At 35.5% G+C, this 23,585-nt stretch overlaps 1 protein-coding gene and 1 non-coding gene across 3 annotated transcripts in view; both read left to right on the top strand.

Annotated features, from left to right (window-relative positions):
- The window catches only part of ERCC6L2 (ERCC excision repair 6 like 2), a 158,719-nt gene that overhangs the window by 111,538 nt on the left and 23,596 nt on the right, over positions 1-23,585 (top strand). For both annotated transcript variants that reach the window (XM_044265744.1, XM_044265745.1), the window contains exons 14-17: positions 4,459-4,611; positions 9,106-9,186; positions 10,513-11,677; positions 15,180-15,334. In XM_044265744.1, the coding sequence (XP_044121679.1) occupies positions 4,459-4,611; positions 9,106-9,186; positions 10,513-11,677; positions 15,180-15,334 (1,554 nt within the window). The remainder of the gene's footprint in view (positions 1-4,458; positions 4,612-9,105; positions 9,187-10,512; positions 11,678-15,179; positions 15,335-23,585) is intronic.
- LOC122917880 lies at positions 8,893-8,999 on the top strand. Its single transcript, XR_006386506.1, has one exon. It is a non-coding gene; the product is annotated as a U6 spliceosomal RNA (small nuclear RNA).

The raw sequence follows: 23,585 nt of genomic DNA, 5'->3' as shown, positions 1-23,585 counted from the left end.
ATATTCATCAGTTAGTATTTGTTTAAAAAAATGAAAAAAACGAAACAGCCTAAATGTCATGTAGTAGCAGAATGATAACATCAGTTCTGATGCATGCAACAGAAAAATATTATAGAGCAGATGTACTGACCTGGCAAGACTGCTAAGATATTCTTAAGTGGGACCAAAAAACCTGACTTGCAGAACAAGTATATCAATTATGTTGATGCCTGAAGTTATTTCTATGTGTATATATAAACAGCTCTTACTGCATTGAGAAAGATCTAGAAGGATATACCTAAACATTACAGTGTTTCTAAGACTGATAGAGGATGATCTGTATTATTCAAGGGGAACTTTAACTTTGATATTTTGTTTGCATTTGTTGTGATAATGCATTAAGACATTTTATACTTTTAAAAAATAAAACAGGTACAAAAAAACTGTACCCCTTCATGTTTGGAGCATTTCGTGTATTCTAAATTCACCTTAATTTCTGAATACCACATTTTAGATTACATGAAATCCTCTAAACATGAAGAAGTATATGTGTGTGTGTGTGTGTGTGTGTGTGTGTGCACGTGCCTATGTGTGTTATGATGTGTGTGTATATATCCACACACATACAAAATATGTGTATGTATGTATATATACACAAATATATACATATACAGAAATATATACATACAAATATATATGTATGCATGCATATGTATATATACACAAACATGAAGAAGTACATATATATATATATATGAAAGGTGACTAGATATATATAATTTAGAAATACATTTGTAGATGCAGAAGAATTGCAAGAATAGCTCAAAGAACACCTAATTAGGGGCACCTGGGTAGCTCACTCATTAAGCGTCTGCCTTTGGCTCAGGTCATGATCCCAGGGTCCTGGGATCGAGCCCCACATCAGGCTCCCTGCTACTCCCTCTCTCTCTCCCCCTGCTTGTGTTCCCTCTCTCACTGTGTCTCTCACTGTTTTCTCTGTCACATAAATGAATAAAATCTTAAAAAAAAAAAGAACACCCAATTAACTTCACCTAATTTCTCCAGTTTTTAACATTTTATCACATTTGCTTTTCTCTTTCCTTCAGTCATGATCTTTATTTTTCTGAACCGTTTGAAAGAAAGCTGCAGATTTATCACTTCTAGTTCTCTAGTGTGTATTTCCTTCAAAGAAGGACACTATTCTGTTTATATGTACATAAAGAAGTAGTTTTATGCATATAAATACTCAGTTCTGTGTGCTGTTCTGCACTTGCTTTTCCCCCTCTCCTCTCCAGAATGTAGTTATCCCAATCAAAAAACTAACATTGATACAACATTATCTTGTAATCCACAAAACTCATTCAGATTTCACCAATTTTCCTGGCAATTTTTTGTCTCCTTTTTCTTTTATGGTTCAGGATCCAAACCAGGATCGTGGTTATAGAGTGTTTCTTTTCATGTCTCTAGTTTTCTTTAACCTAGAGTAGTTAGTTACCTAAGCTTGCCCTGTCTTTCATGACCTTCACAGTGTTAAAGAGTAAGGCCTTTCCTTGTGTTAGCTCACCTTTAAAGTAGGTCCACTTGATGTTTCCTCATGTCCAGACTCAAGCAAGAATAGTTCAGAAACAATTCTGTACTGTTCTCATTGCATTGGTCAAAAGGCACCTGGTGGTGACATTTATTTCCATTCAGTTTCATGTCTGTTAGCTTTCTTCACTGCAGTCACCATTTTTTCCCTTTATAATTGATAAATATTTTATGGGAACATCCTCTGAGACTTTGCCAGTATTTCTGTTCCTTGTTAAGCCTGTACCCATCAGTCTTGGCGTTCATTGGTAATTCCCACCTGAAGCAGCTACACTATGATGATTGTCAGATAGTGACTTCAATTTCCATTATTCCTTCTTCTTTGTTCCTATTCTACTGTTAAAAAAAAAAAAAGAGCTTCCCTTTTTGTCTATATATTTATATAACCTATATGGACTCATGGGATCCTGTATTAGTAGTAGGTTACAACCTGTTGAATTTCACTGTACATTTTGATGTTAAAATGGTCTCACTTTGGTCCAATGAGAACCCCTTCAAGGTGGGTTCTGTGCCATTTTGTCAAGCATCTGTCATTCTTTTTACACATCCTTGCTATGATAGGCTGAATGATGTTCCCCCAAGGATGTCCATATCCTAATTCCATAAACCCACCTGGATTCTCTGGGTGAGCCAATGTAATCACTGAAGGGAGCAGTTGGGAGGAGGTTAAGAAAAAGGAGAGAAGGAGGAGATGTGACGGCAGAAGCAGAAGAAAAAGGAGAGAAGGAGGAGATGTGACGGATGATATCAAGATGCCACACTACTAGCCTTGAAGATGGAAGAAAGAGTGATGGTTCCTTAGCATGGTGAACGTGACTTCTTTTCTTTCTACCTCTTGTACATCCTGTACATTGTTATGAAGAAATCCAAACATTTTCTAACCTCAAATGGGTTTTTCTTAAGCCAGAAACTGAGCTACATTTTCCAATTACTTATTTTTTATCTCCTCACCCTCTTTAATTCTAACATTATTTTCTTATAGCAGCCTATAGATGGTTGTATCTGACCTTCACTTTTAACTGGAGCACTTTGAAAAACTTATTTTACATACAAAATAGTGTGCCTTTTATAAATTTTGTGGTAAAACTATGGTAGGGAATTTTTTTTTTTGCATAAATGATGATTTTATTCTGCAAGTCAAATATTTCAACAACAATTTTCTTCTTTTTTTTTTTTTATTTCTTTTCAGCGTAACAATATTCATTGTTTTTGCACCACACCCAGTGCTCCATGCAATACATGCCCTCCCTAATACCCACCACCTGGTACCCCAACCTCCCACCCCCCGCCCCTTCAAAACCCTCAGGTTGTTTTTCAGAGTCCATAGTCTCTCATGGTTCATCTCCCCTTCCAATTTCCCTCAACTCCCTTCTATGGTAGGGAATTTATAAAGATGCACATTAGTGCTTAAAAGTTACTTTGGTGATTCTCTTTAGTAGTTTGCAATCTGACAATACAGTGTTTAAGGGAGAATCAGTAAGTAGTAAAGTATAAAATCATCATCCAGACCATAAGGTACATCAGTTGCTATGGCGATTCATTTTTCCCAAACTATAGCCTATGTTTCTGGAATACTGATACCAACTGATCCAACTTGGATACTGATCCAAAGCTTCCTCAAACTAAGTTCCCAAGGGTCTTGTTTTAAAAGGGACATCCTGGAGATGGGAAGTTGTTACAAGTATAAATTTTGAATTTAGCCAAATCAGGTATAAATTCTAGAAATGACACTTCCTATCTGGGCAGCTATGAGAAGATACTTAATTTCTCTAAACTTAAGTCTTTATTTCTAAAAAGGAGATCATAATGTCTTCTAGGTAGATATTAAATGAGAGAATGTACAAATATTACACAGGTAGTAAGTATTCAATAAATAACAGCTATTATTAATAAGAATTATTTTAGTTGCCTAGAGTAATGTATTACAGTACAAATTAACTTAAATCACAATATGGTATCACTTCTTACTAATCCTTGCATCAGTGATAGATGGAAGTTCTTTTCTGCTCTTTGTTTCTTTGTTTCTTCCAAGAAATTTTAAAGGTGTATATGGGGTTAATCTGATTATATTTACATTGCATTTAGTAAAGTATCTAGCAAATAAAGAAATACACTACTGTTGTTACTAAGGTGGTATATGTCCATGAGGGTTCCTTCTGTATTCAAAAGTGTTTCAAAGATGCAAAGTTCTTTTTTTTTTTAATTAATTAATTTATTTATTTATTTGACAGAGAGAGAGAGATCACAAGTAGGCAGAGAGGCAGAGAGAGAGAGAGAGGAGGAAGCAGGCTCCCCACAGAGGAGAGAGCCCGATGCGGGACTCCATCCCAGGGCCCCGGGATCATGACCTGAGCGGAAGGCAGAGGCTTTAACCCACTGAGCCACCCAGGCGCCCAAAGATGCAATGTTCTAAACACGATTGGGTTTTGCTGTTAGCTGACAATATAACAATGGCCAATTAGTTAGACAGCAACATAGTTATCATGTAGTTACTTAGGTTGAATTTAACTTTGGTGAATTAGTGATATTTTTGTCAGTTTTAGTAGTTTCTGTTGTAATACGAGTCTGGAAAGGTGAAAAGTGTATTCAAATGTATGCTTTTATCATTAAACATTTTACATCAGGTGAATATTACATAGTGATGGGCTCTTGACTCAGTTGGTAGAAAACAGATAAATTGGAAATGTAAGATCTCTTTTCAATAAGACTGGCCCAATTACTATTATTTCACCATAATGGCAACATCTGCCAGGGAAATTAAAATAAAATTTCCTCCCTAAGGAGACTCTGCCTGCTCCAGCTAAAGCTGTGTGTATACAGGGAATGCCAGGAAATTCTGACATATTGTTGGAGCAAACACTTCAAAAATATCTTGTGTTTTTTCTGTTTTAGCAACTTCACTGTGTGGTGGTTGGAAGTGAAAATGCCAAGCGATATTTTGAAGCAGTTCAAGGATCAAAAGAGCATCGAGGAGAGCTTTTTGGGGTCTATAATCTCTTCAAACTAAGGTCCCAAGGGTCTTGTCTTACAAGGGACATCCTTGAGGTGTGAAATTGTTCCCTGACCTTTTCAGTAATATTTTAAATAGAGTTTTCTCCCTCAGGAAATTTGAAATACAATTGCTGGTACCTTCTCAGAGGAATTCGGGGTTTTCTTAGTAAAAAATGCCTTGTGTTTAGAATTTTGACTTTTAGAAAAATAGGAAGTGAATTATTGTACCTGTAAGCTAAGATTTGCCCATATGTAATTGTAAATAAGGTATACACACAAACACAGATACATACAGTAGATAGTATGACCTCCAAGACCATTTTCACACTGGCAAAGAGAAATACATTATTTTGAAAACAGCCGCTAAAGTCAGAAACTAAAAAAAAAGAGAGAGAGAGAAAGACACTTTCCTAAATAAACAAAAATATAAAATGTGTTTTGATTAAAAGTTACCAAATACTCCCTGAGATGCACTCTCATGTCTCATGGACATTTTTGTTTTCTGTTCCCAATAAAAATTCCAGACCAATATTTCAAACTCTCCCAGTTGTGTTCATCCTCAGCATACAGATGTTTCTTATTCTTCAAACAGAAATTTCTGTCTTTTTTTTTTTTAAATCACTTAAATTCTTTGATATGTCAGGATACTAAGAGTATTAGCCAGTTTTCTAGTTGATACTGATAGGAGTATTATAAAATCCTGGAATAGCATCTTTTTCAATCCCCTAATCATATAGATGAGGAAAATGAGCCTCAGAAATCTCAAAGATATTTCCCTTAACCTCCAAGACTTTGTAGTAAAACCTTCACGTACTTCATTGATTTAGTCAGTTTCATAAAAACAGGTTAAGAACAATTGGTCCCTGCCCTTAAAGAACTTAGATCATCTTGATGAGAGGTGGGCGAAAACACTTAAATAATGAACATGTAATATCAGTAAGTATGTTAAGCAAGATGGCTAAGAGGAAGGCATGTATTGTGTATATCCTGTGAATATTGCAACTATTTATACAGTGTCTGATGTATACTGCTCAATTTTTATTTTATAGTAACTATTTGGTTTGAATTGAGTGGCCCATTTGAAGTTCCCCTGTCCTGGGACGCCTGTCTGGGTTAGTTGCAAGAGCATGCGACTCTTGATCTCAGTGTTGTGAGTTCAAGCCCCATGTTGGGTGTAGAGATTACTTAAAAATAAATTAAAAAAATAAAATAAAATTAGATCCCCCTGTCTTTTTCTTGAATATGCCATCTCTTTCATGGACTGGTTCTTTCTCTTTCCTTTTTTATAATCAGTAACCTTGTTAGTATTTCAGGCTCCCCTCAAATCCTGCTTCCTTCTCAGAGTAATACCTAATATACCAACTATATTGGTGTTTCTCATTTGAAATTATTATCTATAAAGTATGTTAGCAATATATGACTTAAGCCTTTTTCTCTCATTTATCAAATATTTGAGTCTATATTAGAATAGCAGCCTATTGGGGTGCCTGGGTGGCTCAGTGGGTTAAAGCCTCTGCCTTCGGCTCAGGTCATGATCCCAAGGTCCTGGGATCGAGCCCCACATCGGGCTCTCTGCTCAGCGAGAAGCCTGCTTCCATTCCTCTCTCTGCCTGCCTCTCTGCCTACTTGTGATCTCTGCCTGTCAAATAAATAAATAAAATCTTAAAAAAAAAAAAATAGCGGCCTATTTCTTAAGCAAATGTTAGGTAAGACACTCAGTATGACAAGTTATTAAGTGGAAAGTTCTCTTCTTTTCTGGTTGTCCTAAGTATATCTTGTTTCTCCTCCAGGACTGTTTATTAATGACAGGACTCTCCATGTCTTCTGTCTTGTTTGTGGTAAAATATGCGTCTTACTAGGCACATTACCAGCAACCCAATATTAAATTAAATTTTGAATTAAAATTGCTCATTTGTTATCAGCCAGAATTTAAAATTATTCAAGCCAGCTGCTTACAGGCTAGAATAAATATCTCTTCCCCTAAAAAAATAAAGAATAATAATAATTATTATTATCATTATTATTATTATTATTATTCAGGCATGGTCAGATTCATGCTGCTTTTGGCCAAACAACGTTTTAAAATACTATTATTCCAAGCCCTATATAATGGAAGCATATATCACAAAGTAAAAGAATTACTTCACTTCCTACAATACATTTTTAATTTTTAAAGGTTATAGAAAATTCCTTTTCTAAAATGTTTTAAGACATAGACATTTTCATATAGAGCACTTTTAATCTGATGATTTTCAGGCTATTTAGTTTTACTTTGCACTGGCTTTGTTATCTATATTTATATCATGGTCTCCCTTTAGAGAGCTAATTTCAAAAATGTCTACTGAGTATATGCTAAATGCCAGCTAGCACACATCATAGAGCTAGGCATACAGAAATGAAAAAATAGACAAAAAGCCCTACCTACAAAAAATTTACCTTCTATTTTGGGGAAACAAATAATAAACCAAAAAAATGATATAGCCTATTATGACAATAGGCTCTAAGGATAAAAATAGAGCAGGTAGAAGATGAATGACTTCTGGAGATCTAATGCCCAGTGTCAGGATTGTTGTCAAAACTGCAAATGGAGTGGATCTTAAATGTTCTCACTACCAAAAAAAAAAAAAAAAAAATCATCCTGTGGCATGATAGAGATGTTAGCTAAAGCTGTGGTGGTGACCATATTACAATATATAAATGTATCAAAACATGCAGTACACCTTAAGTGTACATAATGTCATATGTAAATTATATTCTAATAAAAAAAAAGAATAGAGCAGGGAAGGGAAACAGGAAGACTTTCACTGAAAGAGCATTGCAGTTTTAGCTGGAGTAGCCAAGGAAGGGCTCACTAGGAGGTTCCAATTGATTCTTTGAAGAGGTGAAGGAGGAAGATGTGTTTTACACAGAGGAACAAATACAAAAGCCCCGCAGGAGGAGCATGCCCAGCAGAATTTCCAAATGGCAGGAAAGCCAGAGTGGCTGGAGTGGAGTGAGCAAGAGAGAGAGCAAGAGAGAGGGCCAGAGAGATGACAGGAAGCCAGGTCACAGGGGCACTCTGACTTTGACTCTGAGTGAGAAGAAAAACAAGAACAGAAGAGAAACATAGTGTGACCTCTACAATCGAGATTAAATATGAAGAATTAGACTATAGAGGAAACATGAAAGAAGGAAAATGCCAGGTAGGTCGATACTGCAATAATCCAGCCAAGAGATGATGGTGGTTTAGACCAGAGCGACAGTGGTGGATGGTGTGAGAACTGGCCGGATCCTGTATGTTACCGAGGTGGTGCTGGCAGGATTTGCTGGTGGATTAGATACAGGGTATGAGAAAAAAAGAGGCATTAAGGATGACTCCAAGGTGTTTGGCCTGAGAAACGGAAGACCAGAGTGGCTGCTTACCTATCACAAAGGGGTTCTGACAGGATTGAGAATTTCTGGCACTGCCTGTTCCATCCGTAGTAGCCATCTGGCTTCAGAAAGAATAGATACAGTACTGGGATGGAGACCTCCCTGCCCCTGCCCACCCCCGCAGTAATTGCCTCTAAGTTCTGGAAGAAAAGATCTCAAAGAACTATTTATCATTCTCCACAGTTCTGGAAGGGAGATTCTGACTTGTTGCCCTGGCTACCAGGTGGCTGGAACCATGCCACTGGTAAATATGTGTATTTGTAAGTTGGGCATCTGTATTTCCCCTTGTTCAGTCCACAAATAAAGTCTTAAAGGAGAAATAATTTGACTTTTTTTTTGAAGGAGAATTTAATGGTCTAGAATCTAGGCCATTAAGTACCTTTGCAGAATGGTATATCAAAAGCTTTAAAAGAATAAATACTTTCCCAAAAGATCTAACAAGGCTGTTACACAATTAGGATCGTTTTTTAGTTTCATATTAAATGGACCTTTTCATTTGATGTTTATTGACCAAGGGATCAATAAGCATATTTTAGTGAATATGTACACTAGCAGTATAGGCTAGAATATCGCGTTCCCAATATTCAACATTACCTGTACTACTTGATATGCTAATAATATGTCCTTACTATAATTATTATGTAGACATAGTTACTAGGGATATCGTTATTGGGTAAATATGTAACATTATTTTCATTCTCTCTCCCCTACTAGAACTGTTAGTAGATTTGGCTGAAAAGTACTATTCTCTACCTGAAAAAGACATTTTAAGACAAGAAATAAGAGTACTTTATGGGCCCAGCACACTTCCACCATACCTCTCTATTACCTAAGAATTATGAACATTTTAAAATGTTATGTAAACTGTATATAAGTTTATAGTAATTAACAAAATTGAAAGATAATATTAAGAAAGCTAAAACAGTGCTCGCTTTGGCAGCACATAGACTAAAACTGGAACAACCCAGAGAAGATTAGCATGGCCCCTATATAAGGATGCCTTGCAAAGTCCCACAGCGCTCCCTATTTTAAAAAAAAGGCTAAAGCAAGCCGCTCTCAGTTTGCCTTTCTTAGTTCCAAGTTATAGCCTGCCACTGCTATTGTAAAATATTTTACAGTTATTTGCATTCTTTATAGAGAGAAGGCAAAGTGGAAGCAGGGATCATGACGGCCACATCATGGTTGAAAGAGGAGCCTCTGGTACACAAACAAGAAACGGTAAGCAATTTTTGAATCTGTAGCCTAGGACTCTTGCGACAATTGGTATTGGGACAATTTTAAGTTACTTTTCCTTTATCTTCATTTTTCAATGTGTGAAGAAAAAAGTCTTTAAAAAAGTCAAGGACACAAAGTCAGAGGACTGTCAGTTAAATGAACAATTTAGGCTAATTTCACATTTCATATCATAAGAACAAAGTCAAGAACAATCAGCAGTCATTTACATCCAAACTGGAATTTTAACTATACCAAACTATAAATCCAAAATTAAATACACTGTATAGGTGAACAATCCAATCTAACTGAACAGTTTTTCACTAACCAAAAACTTAAATGGAAAAATAGTAACCAGTGTGTGTTTAAGATTATTAAATCCAAACATCAGAATTATTCTCTGACTCAAACATATTTTATTTTATTTGAGTCCTTGATCTTGTGATCTTTTTGGTAGTTGGTCTTCTCACGTACTACAAAATCTATATTGTCATCATAAGGCCTCTTTAAAAGTAAAGAATCTACATGTGGAAGGTTTTTGTTGTTGTTTTTGCTGGGTCTTTTTTTTCTTGCTTTTAGAGATTTAACTATACGTTTAAACTAGCTTAATGACTTGGAACATGGAGTGAATATTTTTCTAACTTTATAGAAATACATGAGTAGCAAATGCTGGCAGAAGTACTACTGGATTAAAACGAAAAGTATTACTGGATAATACTTTCCCCAAATCTTTTCCTAATAAAGCCTTGGTCTTAAGAAACTAGAGGATATATTTAGCTCTAATTGATGTAAAAAGAATAAATACTGGATTTAAATTTGTAGCAAATTTTACTTTAGAATATCTAAAATATTTTCTTTATTTCTGATGGTCAGGATTCTATCAAATCTTATTCTTATTTTTAATCTATTAGAACCATTTTCCAGTTGTGAATTCTTTACTTTGTTAATGCTTACAAATTTGTTTTTTTTCTTAAAGTGTGGTTGGAAATATGTGGACTACAGTAAGCAAGTTGTGTACTTTTCACTTCTGAGACCAGAATCAGTCCCTACACTTCAGAAGCTGACTGCTCTGCTCTGTGTTTTCCTTACATATAAATTGATTACATGGTATTCTGTTTAAACTTCTAGTTATTTTGGAAGGTTACTTAACTTGAAAAAACAGTGTACCAGGCTGTAATATTGAATCCTTTACATTTGTTTATAAAATGCTGTACTTTCAGAAAATGCCAAGTGATATATTAGTTATCTGCCCAAATTTAATTCCCTTCCAGTGTGAAAGATTTGATATTATCTTGACATTTTCTAATGTTTCTGTTACTGCTTCTTACATAGTCTAGAGATACTGGCTGTCAAGAACACAGAAGTCTAGAACAACCTGCGGAGTTGCCAACAAATGAAGCATGTGATCTCTGCAGTGATTTTAGTGATGATGAATCAGTGGGGAGCTCAAGAACAAAGACTGCTAAAAACAAAGCATCCGACTCAAGTAAAGCTTTGGGTTCTCCTGGACAGCTTACCCTACTCCACTGTGGTTTCTCTAAATTGTTTGAAACAAAATACAAAGCAGTTGAGGATAGTGATGGAAATATTGCCTCTGATGATGAAAGTTCTGATGAACAGCCCAAGTGTCTTTCAACAGAAGCCAAAGATGTTGGTTATCAGAAATGTCATGACTCTCTTGGTACCTCAAAACACCAGAAATTAGCTAGTATCCTAAATCCAAATGAAAAATGTATTTTTGATAAAAGTGAGAAAATTTTCAAACGAAATATTTCTTCAGAGTCTGGTGATGAAAAACATTTTAAAAATACAGCTGACCACCATTGCACTTTACCGAATGTCACAGAATCAGAAGATAGTGATGTCATCTTTCCTACACAATATATGACTCAGAAAGGCCCTAAGAATGGTATAAAGTTTAAGCCACTTGTGGATGGATCTCGAGATTCTGAAACAGATAATCCTGTAAAAATAAGAAATAATGGTGATGATAGAAAGACTGATGTCAAAGGAAATAGACAAATTTCAAAACAATTAAATCCTGAGAACATGAGCCTGAAATCTATTATGAAAAGAAAAGGCAGTAGTGATATTAGTGATGAGTCTGATGACATTGAAATTTCCTCTGAATCAAGAGTAAGAAAGCGAAGAACTGCCAGCTCTTTGAGGTTTAAGAGAAAAAAGGAAAATAAAAAGGAACTTCTCACTTTTTCTAAAACAATGAAGAAAACAAATCAACTGTATACAGCAGATGGAGATTGTAACTCTCAGGCTATTGGTGATTTTTCATCCTCAGATGATGATTTAACTGTTCGCCACATCAGTTTCTCTAAACAGAGCCATCCACCAAAAACTATAAAAGATAGAATCAGTTTCTCTTCAAAATTGCCTAACCATAAGGAAAGTGGCACTTGTATGCCAAGAAAATCAATCAAACTTCCAAATGAGAAAATTGTCAATCAAGAGCAGGTGTATGAGTCAATGGATAAATTTTTAGGTAACTATAGATACATTTTGAAAACTTTATGTTACATTATTTGTTTTGTGCATTCAGATAGCTCTGTAAGATACAGATGCTTGAATTGGCTTGTAAAATAGTTCTATAGTCACGATGCTGTATTGAGGCACAAATGAAGAAGTGGGTGGAAGGTAGGTAAAGGGAAGACCACTCAGGTCAGCACAGTGAACTTGTTCTCCACCCCAGACCCCCTCCAAGTACCCCATCTGAGTCACAGCCCCCACAAGACTTCATTTAGTCTTGACCTACAGGTAACTTTTTTGGCATGAAGTGTTGTATTACATATTCTTTTTCATCCCCCGTGATGTCCAAAGAATTTCTTTCCTTTTCATTTTTGTCCAGTAAATGTACTACATTGTGTTTGAACGTTTGTCTTAGTTTGACTTGCTTTAACAAACTCCCGTGGACTGCATGGCTTAAACATTTATTTCTCATAGTTCTGGAGAGTGGAAGTCCAAGATCAGGATGCCAACATAGTTGGGTTCTTTCTTGGTTAGGGTCTCATCCTGGCCTACAGAAGGCTGCTGTCTTGGCTGTGTCCTCACATGGTGGAGACAGGAATCAACTCTCTTGGGCGCCTGGGTGGCTCAGTCCATTAAGTGTCTGCCCTCTGCTTAGGTCATGACCCTGGAGTCCTGGTACCAAGCCCCACATCAGGCTCCCTGCTCAGTGGGTAGTCTGCTTCTCCCTCTGGCCCTCTTCCCTCTCATGCTCTCTCTCACTCACTCTCTCTCTCTCTCTCAAATTAAAAAAGAAAGAAAGAATCTCTCTTGGGTCTTTTTTTTTAAGGGCAGTAGTCCCATTCTTTAGAACTTCACCTTCATGACCTAATTATCTCCCAAAGGCCTACCCTTCAAATACCATCTCACTAGGGGTTAGGGCTTCAACATACAAATTTTGGAGGGACACAAACATTCAGCCCATACCAGTGTTGGTTATTCTGGGTCAGTAGTGTCGTAATATAGTTTCAACTCGGTTTTTCTTTTGGGAAAGCTTTCTTGTACTAGTATTTTTAGTTACTTTTCGTATCCCTTTGCTTTGGTTTTCTTCTTCAGATACTCCTATTACTCAAATATTCAATTTTCTTTGCCTGTCTTCAGTATTTGTCACATTGTCTCAAATCTTTTGTCTTTTCCATTTCTTTTTGCTTTTTAAAAATATCCTTCCATTTTTCTTAAAGCATTAGTTATTATTTGTTCCCTTTTATGTTCCTGCAGTTTAGTCTTCATTTTTGAATTTTTTTTTTAAATTTCCAAAACTTTCCTGAGTCCTGTCCATCCATTTCTGAGTTTTCTAATTCTGACTGGTGTCAGAATTATGTATCTTACCATTTTCTTAATGTTTTTTACCTCATTTTGAAATCAGTTACAATTTTAATCTGCTTTGTGAGCACATGTTTATGGCATATTTTCATTCTGCTGCTTATTTTTTTTCTCATAATAATTTTTTTGAGATTGACCCTCTTGCTCATTCTTATAGAAATTATTTTCCCTGAATTTTTTAAGTGAGGCAGAGTTTAGGATATTTTTTACTAAGTTCACAAAGATTCATATCTGTTTTTTTGTACAGTGTTCAAAACTATTATGGGATTTCCTTCCTCTGTCGGTACCCACTGCTTTGCTTTAGACCTTCTCTTTCCCTCATTCCCAAATCTTCCTATCCTGTTCTTTTTTACTCCCTCCCAGCAGTTTTTCTTCATCATGTGGCCCTGACTTGGGAGCTCTGGTGGATCAGTTTGGAGAGTTCCTAAGAGCTAGTTTGTTTTGTTCTCTCAGGCCTTCTTATTGTAAGCCCCCTGCACCCACTCAGCTTTGGAGGACTGAAAAACCTTCCCAAATTTAGCTGCTCATCTCCAAGTGGCCCACTATGCTCTCCGGGACATACTTGTCGACTGTTCTAGGCTCTTCCGTTCTCAGATCAGATGCCACCATGTTGCTCCCTTGCTGCACCCATGCTGTGCACAATGTAGCTATTGGTGGACTGTCCCCATCTATTTGTAATTAGGGGTGTCTTATTACTTAATTTGTTTATGTGTTGTCTGTGGCCTTTCGTTTTGCTCACTAATTGCTGGCTATTTTTTGGTAGGGATTCAGAGATTGAAAAATCACTTCCCCTGCTACCAGCTACCACCATCTGCTGAGGATCTGTTTAGTGATTTTAAGAGTTAGCATCATTTCTAAAAGTATCTGACTCATTCCTGAGGGGGGGAAAAAAAAAGAAAACTATGTGAAAGAAGCTGATGTATAAGCGAGGATAGTTTGATATAGGAACTTTAATCATTGTGTTTGACTTATTTACATATAAAGTTTTCTTTTGTGGTTATTCAAAAGTTCATTATGATATATATTTTGATACCCTTGTAACTCAGTGCTGGACTATCCTTTGGTTGGATTTAGGTTTGAGAAATTGTTGCATAAACTGTTCTTTAAAAGATCAGCTGAGCTGTTTTTGTTTTTTACTGTGTAAAAGATGTCAGTGGTGTGGAACTAAAGCTATTTTGAATAATACATAAAACATGTCATCAAAATTAAGAAAAATCTGACTGAATTTTCTGCCAGAAGAATCCTTGATCCTTCTAAAGGTTTAAAACTTTTGCCTTGTACACTACTTGGCATTTTGAGATTTAAGGAGAATATTGTCTTGGTTGTTCTTTTTGTTATTTAATATTTGTTTTCTCACGATTATCAATTTTGGTTGAGAGGTTCAGGACTGAAACAGCACAAGTGTTGAAGGTCATAATTAAGGTTCATTGCTAGAGATGTTTGAGGGAGCTTTTACAGACCTCAGTTCTAGCCTTCTCTTTTATGGCCACAAATTAAAAGTAAATTATAGGTGCCTAGAAGCAAAGCAATAAAAAATGTAGCTATTTTTTGACTTCTTTCAGATAAAAACTGTAAGTTAATTTTTTTCATTTCCTAAAAAGCTCCCAGTCTTGACATTCTCTGGGCATATGTACAAAAAAAGACAAAATACAAACAATAAAATTGAACAAAGCCAACCAAACGAAACTCCTTGGTCATAAACCTCAGCTCCCACTCCATTGTTGTAATCAAGTACATGTTTAAAGGAATAGATAGATGAGGTCAGCTCTGCTGTTTAAATTAGTAAACAATTTTTTAAATCAATAGGAACACAAATCCATAGAGATGACCCTTCACCGTGACTTTTTTCTTAGCCAAAACCCTCATTTCAGGTTGAAATCTAAAGGTTGATATCCAATCTCAGAAATTCTCATATTGATGAGAAGGAAAAGTCATTTCCAAGTTAACCTAGACCAACATGTTTGAACTCTTTCCATTTAAAAAAAAAAAAAAAAAAAAAGAATATTATGATGTTAACATACAAAGTCAATGTTTTTCTTGAGGATTAAGAATAAAGCATAACTTCTTTTTTAGTATATTGCTGGTAATTTTTAAAGTATACATGGAACCCTATTGCTTGACAATGAAACATCACTTAATAAACACCAATTGCCTCCCAGATGGTGTTCAGGAAGTGGCTTATATTCACTCCAACCAGACTGTGATTGGATCCAGCAAAGCTGAAAATCACATGAGCCGATGGGCAGCACGGGATGTGTTTGAATTGAAGCAGTTCTCCCAGCTTCCCGCCAATGTAGCTGTTTGCACTTCTAAGGTAAGAGAACGCAGGGTCCTGACATCTTTAGTATTTAGAAGTTACTCAATAGGATCTTCTCTAAATACTTCCTCAAAAAAAGTGGCTACTTAGACTATAAGTGACGTACAAACAAGTATAAAAAACAGAATGCCATTTGGAGCACTGTTGTGCTAAAATATTTTATATTAAAAGGCACATCTATATTTAAATGCCTAACAGTGTTGAGTTGCTTAATAATGCCTCTTAATAAAAGTTTGCCAAAAAATTAGAAATCTGAGGGAATCATTCTGTTAAATCAGAATCAAAACCACTTACACTGATACAGAAAAGGGAAGTGTATGATTAGATTTCCTTCAAAATTTTTCATCTAACATGAAGGCATGCACAAAAATTAACTTCATATAGAATTTATATATATATATATGTATGTGTATATACATATTTTTTTTTTTTGAGAGAGAGAGAGAGTATGCATGGGGATGAGTAGGGGTGGGGGGCTGAGGGGCAGAGGGAGAGAAAGAGAGAGAATCTTCAACAGACTCTACACCCAGCATGGAGCCCAATGTGGGGCTCTGTCTCATGATCCTGAAATCATGACCTGAGGCAAAATCAAGAGCTGGACACTTAACCGACTGAGCCACTGAGATGCCCCTAGAATTTATATTTTTAAAAAGGATACATATAATGTTAAAAGTAATAAGTAGATCCTCTGTACTTTTCTTATTTAAAATTGCTATTATATAAAAATAAGGATTTATGTAAATGTGGTATTTTATTTACACATAGTCACTTTCATCAAATGTTTTAAAAAATGTTTTCTTCTCTTTGGCTTATTATTCTTTATTCCTGGCTTTATTATTCCTTTATTCCTATTATTCTTTATTCCTGATTATCTGAGAAGTTTTTCTATCACTTTATGTGTAGGAGTTAAAAACCGGTACCGTATATAACAATGATACTTTGTTTCTAGTTAGTACTACTTTTTTAAGAATGAAGGGAGGGAAATGCCTCTGAACTGTCAAGCTGTCTTTATTTATTTGTACCTCCTCTGGTTCCACAAAGGATTTGGATTATCCTAACAATAAAATCAGAATACAAAATGAAATTCAAAAACAAGGAAAATATAAATTAAACTAGAAGTTTAATTAACTTCTAGTTTAAGAGAAAGTTAAATGCAAATATATAAGACATAATGTTCTTAGCCAGATATTTTTTTAAATGATAAGTTTGAGTTTCCTGGTAGACAAAACAAAGGAAGTAAACAATTTATTTAGTGTTTTCTCAACTACCACATTTGGAAATGTGTGTGGGCACTTTGGGTGGTCACAGTGACTGAGTGCCCGAGTGGCATTAATGTCTGAAGGCCAGGGAGACTAAATGGCTGTCGTGGGGGAGGGGGTACCATCCCACATGCCAAGAATTGTTCTGTTCAAAATGCCATAACACCCTGCTGAGAAGCACTGAGCTAAATTGTTGTCCTTAAGGAAAAGAAAAAGAAAAAAAAAAAAAAAATGCTGGCTCTTCTAAGGAGGAAGAAAGCTTTTCCTAGCACTTAATTTGAGGGAAATTTGTCACCTGGGATTTTAAATGGTGACTACCGAATGATCTAGTGAGCAATCAGTTGTCTGATAGTATCCTTAGAGTAAATGAAATAACAGACTTTGAAAGGCTGTGCTTTTAGCATTTTTTCATTCTAATCCAAAGGCACAATGCCACAATATAACACATGAAAGCATTCTTTCATGACCCACATATGCTGCCCTTTTAATATATTCTCATTTGATCTAGGAATATACCATATCTCAACCAACACTGTAGAGAGCTATTTCTATAGCTGGTCTACCTTGTAAACGAGGTATCTGAAAAAGGTAAGCAGAAATATGCTGGGTTTGCCAGAAATGTGCTATATTAGAAAGAAGAGCCTATCAGAATCTCTTAAATAGACAACTAATTTTTTCTTAGGGTTGTATTTTTTCAACCATACTCCCCTTTTTTTTTAACCATGCCCTTATCCAAACAAACAAATTTTAATGTGAAAACATCAGCTAATTTGGCAAACCCCTGTAGTAGATGTTAATGAAATCATTTAACTGGATATTGGTTGTTGGTTATTTAAATATTTCTCAGAAAACAAATTTGCAGTCTCATGTAATTCTTTCCAAAGCAGATCTGAGAAGCAACCACCTAAATATAAAAGAAATAAAGGTCCCTTTGGAACCTTCTCAAGGCAAGTTGTAAAAAATTAAAATGGTAGAAATACACTTTGCCCTTAATTAGGCCAAGGAACAGGAGCAAGGGAGTTCCTTTATCCTTATGTTAGCAATCCCAGTAGTTCTCAATCTTTTTTAGCCCTAACATTCTTGAGGTAGACAGCACAATCTTGTCAGAAACTTTGTCTCTTCACAGTGATTTTTGGAGTGAGGGACATTTCTTACCAAGAAACAAGTTGGAATATTCATCCCCTAGGATTTCTAATATGCCCCTTGAGGCTGTATGTCTCCCCATCACACACAGACCAACTTAGTAAACCTTTTTGCAGAGTGTATGAAGAAATGTGTTGTTCAATGACTAAATCATAGTGGGTGTAAAATATTCAGGCAAGTTTTAAAGCCACTAAGCAGGAGGTCCCATCCCATGCCACCAGTGCTAGCAGGCCAAGAACAGTCTGTACAGACATGCTCATCTCAGCAGCCAACCTCTTTAAATCAATACTTGATACAGTAAAATTCCAACAGAATAAGATTCAGTCCCTCAGATTTTACCTCTACCATTTAATACATCAGGTTAATCATACCGCTGTAATTTCTTGAAAGTTTTAATCTATTACCTATATACAAAAGTCACTTGGGGACAGTACATGATTTAGGATCAAAAAAGAAAATTCTTACTTGTTATAAGAAAATCAGAATTTTCAAAATAGTGATATTACGTATTTATGATGTTCTTCATTTTTCATCACCATCAAAGACTGAAACTATTGGGTTTTTTGACATACAACTACAACTCCTGAGACATGTCTCACGCTTTCCTCCTTTTAGTTTGTTTAGTAATAAAGGCCATATGTAATGAGTTTCATTTTCAATTTGGTGAACTCTGTAATCTTCCAGGAGCCAAAGTTATAACTAGCCTATGGTGTGAACTCTTTTCAGAATGTCATAGTTTAGATTGTAGCTCTACTTCATACTTCCTGTGTGACCCTGAGAAAGGCACTTACCTTCTCTGTGCCTCAGTTTCTTTGTGTTTAAAATACAAAATAATTATATTTCTTACCTCAAAAAGTTGTTGTGAGACTAATTTTAGTATAAATGAGGTAAAACACTCTGGACGGTACCTGACACAAAGTAAGCACTCAGTGAGAAATAGGTATTGTCATCACTGGGTAAGACTAATGTCTAGTTTCTAATTCCCCTGGAAGGGAGGGATCAATGAGGAAAAATAATCCATAAATAGCTATATGCAATCATATTTAATTATAAATAAAAGAATGGGTGATATTAGCAAATCTGGGGCTTTGGACTCCCTTAAAAAGAAAAACAAGAATATTCATGGTAGAATATCCTTCAGAAGTTTATATGTGACTACTGAGATTTTGCTTATGAAAATAGAAAGCCATCAGTACTTTATAATTTATATTAGTTTATTCTAAATATTCTGTATTAGAATTGGAGATATTAGTAACTTTTCTGCGTAAAGCTGATAGATTTACTTTATTTTGATTCACTGATTGAAGTGACTGCTTTTAACTCAAGATATCTCTATAGCTGCTGACATTCAAATGAGTGAGACATCACTCTGCCATCAGACTAGTCCTTTCATATTATCTCTGTATATCATATTCTTGGTTCTCATCATTATAAATCTTCTGGAAACTAAATACCACCTCAGTAATGTCAGGGAGATGGAGCTATGGTGGTATCCTTTTTCTCTTTTTACTAAAACTATTTATAAAGATGGTTAAATTAGGATATCTGGAAAGACTTTTTAAAAAATAGTATTACTTTACAAGACAAATGTCTTGATGACATTTCAGAGTCATCTCACAGAAGTTCCAAGTAAACAAATTCATAATCACCGATTTCATCAATCTGGTCAAAATTACTTAAACACCTTTAATGAGTAAATCACCGAAACACACCATCATCTTTGGTTAGAGATAATGTATGTCACTCAGTGAGAGAACTGTAGAGCGGGGGTGGCAATCGCGTGTGGTGGCAATAGTGAATTTGCAGTTTTCAAAAAAATTGGAAGTTGTTATGGGAAGAAAGGAGAATAAACTAAGGTAAAGGGAAACAAAGCAAAAGAGGCTCAGCCATAGTGTCAGAAAATATCTGCAAACCTCTTGCTTCTAAAGTCTCCAGAAACCCCCAGACCTCCCACCTACAGTACAGTATCTTTCATCTTGGGGCTCACATCCAGAATCTTTATTACTGAGAATTCTTCTGAGTGCTTCTTGTCTGTCACCAAAGTTTTATTAGAGACCTTTATTTGTGTTTGAAAAGATTGTGTGTGCGTGTGTGTGTGCATATGCTTGCGTGTGGTCTGTGTGTGTGTGTGTGTCTGCAGCCAGATGCAGATGTGTTGTCTCACTTCCTAAGAAAATGAAACAAATCCTATTTACTTGCATGAAGGCAACACACATTTAACAGTAGTCACAATATGCAAGTGTTTCACTCTCCAAGGAATACTATAGTTGAGTGTAAGTAGGAGCTTTTAACTAAATTGCAAAGGAGTATACTAACTAAATGGAAAAGTTACAAAAAAGAAGTAATGTACACCACAACCCTAGATGAACTCCTATGATCCTTTTAGAGTTTCTCAGTCCTTTTGATGTAATTATTGATAACTAAAATGTCAAGAGCTCAGAACCTGCTTTTCAAATTCAGCCATATATTAGAAGGCCTCAAATATACTATCTTTTCTGTGTTTCTTATAGTTCAGACTTTTATAAATGGGTTTCAACTTATATATTATATAGATGTCTTGAATGAAAACCTGTCTCTCCTAAAATAAATTTCTAATCAAACTTGGTTATTTAGTAATACAAACTATATAAAATAAGAACTCGTTTTGCCTTAAGTTTAGATATTTTAGAGCCGTTTCTGAAGACAGCTTATCTTAAAAGATGAGATGTCTGATAACAAGAGGGAAAATGTGGGTGGTTTAGGTTTAAACTCAGACCAGAAAGAAATGTTTTTAAGCATCTGAAAGGACTGACTGATAATACCTTTATTAAAGTTAATTTGTTCTTTTAATATATGGAAGTATGTAACAGAATTTAGCTCTACCTGTTTGTGGTGTGGGGCCTCATTTTTTCAATCAACTGCATGTTTTCAACTTAAGTATACTTAAAGTTTTCTGAAAAGAAATGTACAAAGACAGCATTCAATTAAGGATTAATCACTATGGCAACTGAGACATGGTGACCGAGAGGAGGGGATGTATTCTCCCCTCCGTTTCCTGCCAGCTGTCATGGTCAACCTCTGTGCCTGAATCCACGCCAAAATATAGACTGTGACCAACTCTAAGAAACTATATCTGTATTTTTATAAATTGGTACAAGTATCAGACTATAAAAGAAGACTTAATCCCCTGAATTGGATGACAGACACTTGGCACTCTTGCCAGTGTTTGACAGAGAAATAACGGGTAGCTTTGTAGTAAAACCTGGATTAATAGTAAACCCTTCTTTATGTTATTGCAGTGTGGTGTAAATGAGAGGCCTAAGCACGCTGTCAGCCCAGGCCCGGGGGAGCGTGGGGAAGGGTGCCTTTTATAACCCGTGCAGGTTTAAGCACTGCTCAGAATACTGTAAATACAAAATGTTGTGTTAGTAAGAACTCCTCTTTCTTGTATTCGCATTAGATTGGCGTTTTGTAGATTTCTTAAAGAAAGGATTTCTATGAGCTATGGTGGATTTGATTGCAGTATGTTTATACAGCTTTTGGAGTCAGCAAGGAGGGATGGACTGTTTACAATGAAGTCGACTTTGGGGAGATATAGCATTCCATTATCCTATTTTTCAGGATAGTGAATGGCATGATGGTTTAAAGTAATCGTTCACAAATGACTGGTTTATGAAGTAGTTGAGTAAGGAAGGTTTATGGTTTCAGCATGGAACAAAATTAACTCTTACTGGGTGAGATTTCTTATGGTTTTATCGTTTTTCTTTCTATAGCTAGATGCTAATTTTATGGTATTTGTATCAGAAAGTTATTCTTTCAAGTAATTTGAGTAGAGATCAAGATTTTTCTAATTTTGTGTGTGTGTGTGTGTGTGTGTTTATGTCATTATGTAACTAGTGTTGGCATAAAGACTTTCTATCTTTGGAACTAGGGTTGATTCAGAAAGATAGTAATAATTCATGAAGAACACCTGTTACCTAGTCAGAGGAAGGAGACTCTGATATTAACTTTAAATATACACACCTAGTCCCCTCCTAGCTAGTGGTTGTGAGTAGACATGACATCCTTCCTCACAGTGGTGTTACCAGGATTAAAGGAGTAACTTGACTGCTGAGCTTGTGTACAAAACATATTCAGCTTCTTGCAAGAAAGACATTGAAATTACTCAGAAGATGATATAAATTTCTATTCTTGTAATTATGATTATTGCTGATCAGTAAAGGCAATGAGTGAGACTCCCTACAGTGTCCTAATATGATTTTTATTGTTAATAGTACCAATAATAGCATGTGTTAGAAAACCATAGAAGATGTCTAGTTCTCTAATTTTATAGATGAAGGACCTACCTGAGCTATGGCTCACTTTTCATGAAGAATTCTATAGGAAAAATGCATTTGAAAGGAATTATAAACTAATTTAACAATGAATTGGACTGACACCAAGAATCTTTGCTTAACAAGAAGTAGTTGGATTCTAACTCTTCTTCTAGTCAGTCATTGTTCCAATTGCATAGAAGATAGATGTTGCTTCTTAAAACAATTTCTCCATTTAGAATAATTGGAAGATTCTAAATAGTTAAAAAATACTATTTCTTCAAATAATGCTTTTTCATTAACAATATAAAAACTTAAAAGATATATGATCTCATTGAACTGTGATTGACTCTACATAGTGACTTAAAGAAAGTTAAACACATAACATCCCTTTTCAAATTATATTTTATCCCTCTGTGAAAACCATGGTATCAATTGGACATGGCCACTTAATAGAAACACCTATTGCCTTGTCATCTGAGACTCTTGTCTCTATGCATTTGAATTCTGAATTTTTATAGGATGAATAAAACAAAATTTTAAGACAAGAGAATCATAGCATTTCAGAATTTGGAGGATTCTTGGAGACTATTTAATGCAAATGAATTGTTCTTACTGATTTTTAAAAATGAGATGGTAAGTGATTTCCCTCAGGCCCAATAATATCAGTAAGCTTAGATGCCTATAGTCTTTCAACATTTCTATCTTCTGTTGTGTTTTTTCCCTCAGTTCCTTTGGCTTCTATTTTGGTTTGGAGGTTTTACTTTTTTTTTTTTTTAACTCCATTTTACTTTTCCAGTATGAAAAATCAGTCTAATTTTCCAAAATAACTTGCCTATGAAGAACATCCTCACTTTAGCAGTTGAACAAAAAATCCAGGTGGACTGAATGTATCCTTTACGTAAAAAAATTTTTTTTAGATACTTAAAACTATCTGGTATACACTTTCATAAACACCATGACTTAGCAACAGGCAGCACAGAGTGAGAGTTCAGAAAATGTTGGTCATTGGGAATTCCTGCACAAAAGTATTACATAAGGCACAATCATCTTCACTATGACATCAAGGCTCCTGCACTTTTAGCTCCACAAGTTAATATAAAACTAGGTACGCTGGCAGATCATATAAGGATATTAGTCATTTTAGAGCAGCATAAAGGCTGGTATTCATTTTCAGTCACTCTTTGTCATCCGTTGGCCATAGTGCTGGAATAGGAAACCACTCAAGAATGGAGAACATAGGTAACCGTGTGAGAAAAGATATCCCTTCCCATGCATGACTTTATGAGCTTCCTCATTTAGCAGTAATAATACATCTAAACAGTCACTTTGGGCCTTAATTTTCTGTCTTCCAAAGTTCTGTGAAATGTCTTTTTGTGCTTCTTTTCCATGGCACACAAGGCCTATCTCAGTTGGGCCCAGCCTGCTTTTTCAGCCTCATTCTGCTACACTCATTCAAAGTTACTGATACTTTGTATAAATCACTATGCTAGGCACTGGGGATATAAAGATAAACAGGCTCTTCTGGTCAGCCTTCAGTTTATAAACCAATCT

This window comes from Neovison vison, chromosome 9, assembly GCF_020171115.1.
Source record: "Neovison vison isolate M4711 chromosome 9, ASM_NN_V1, whole genome shotgun sequence".
In the NCBI taxonomy this organism is placed as follows: Eukaryota; Metazoa; Chordata; class Mammalia; order Carnivora; family Mustelidae; genus Neogale; species Neogale vison.
Note: the sequence above shows the minus strand (reverse complement) of the source record. Positions and strands in the feature narration are given on the sequence as shown.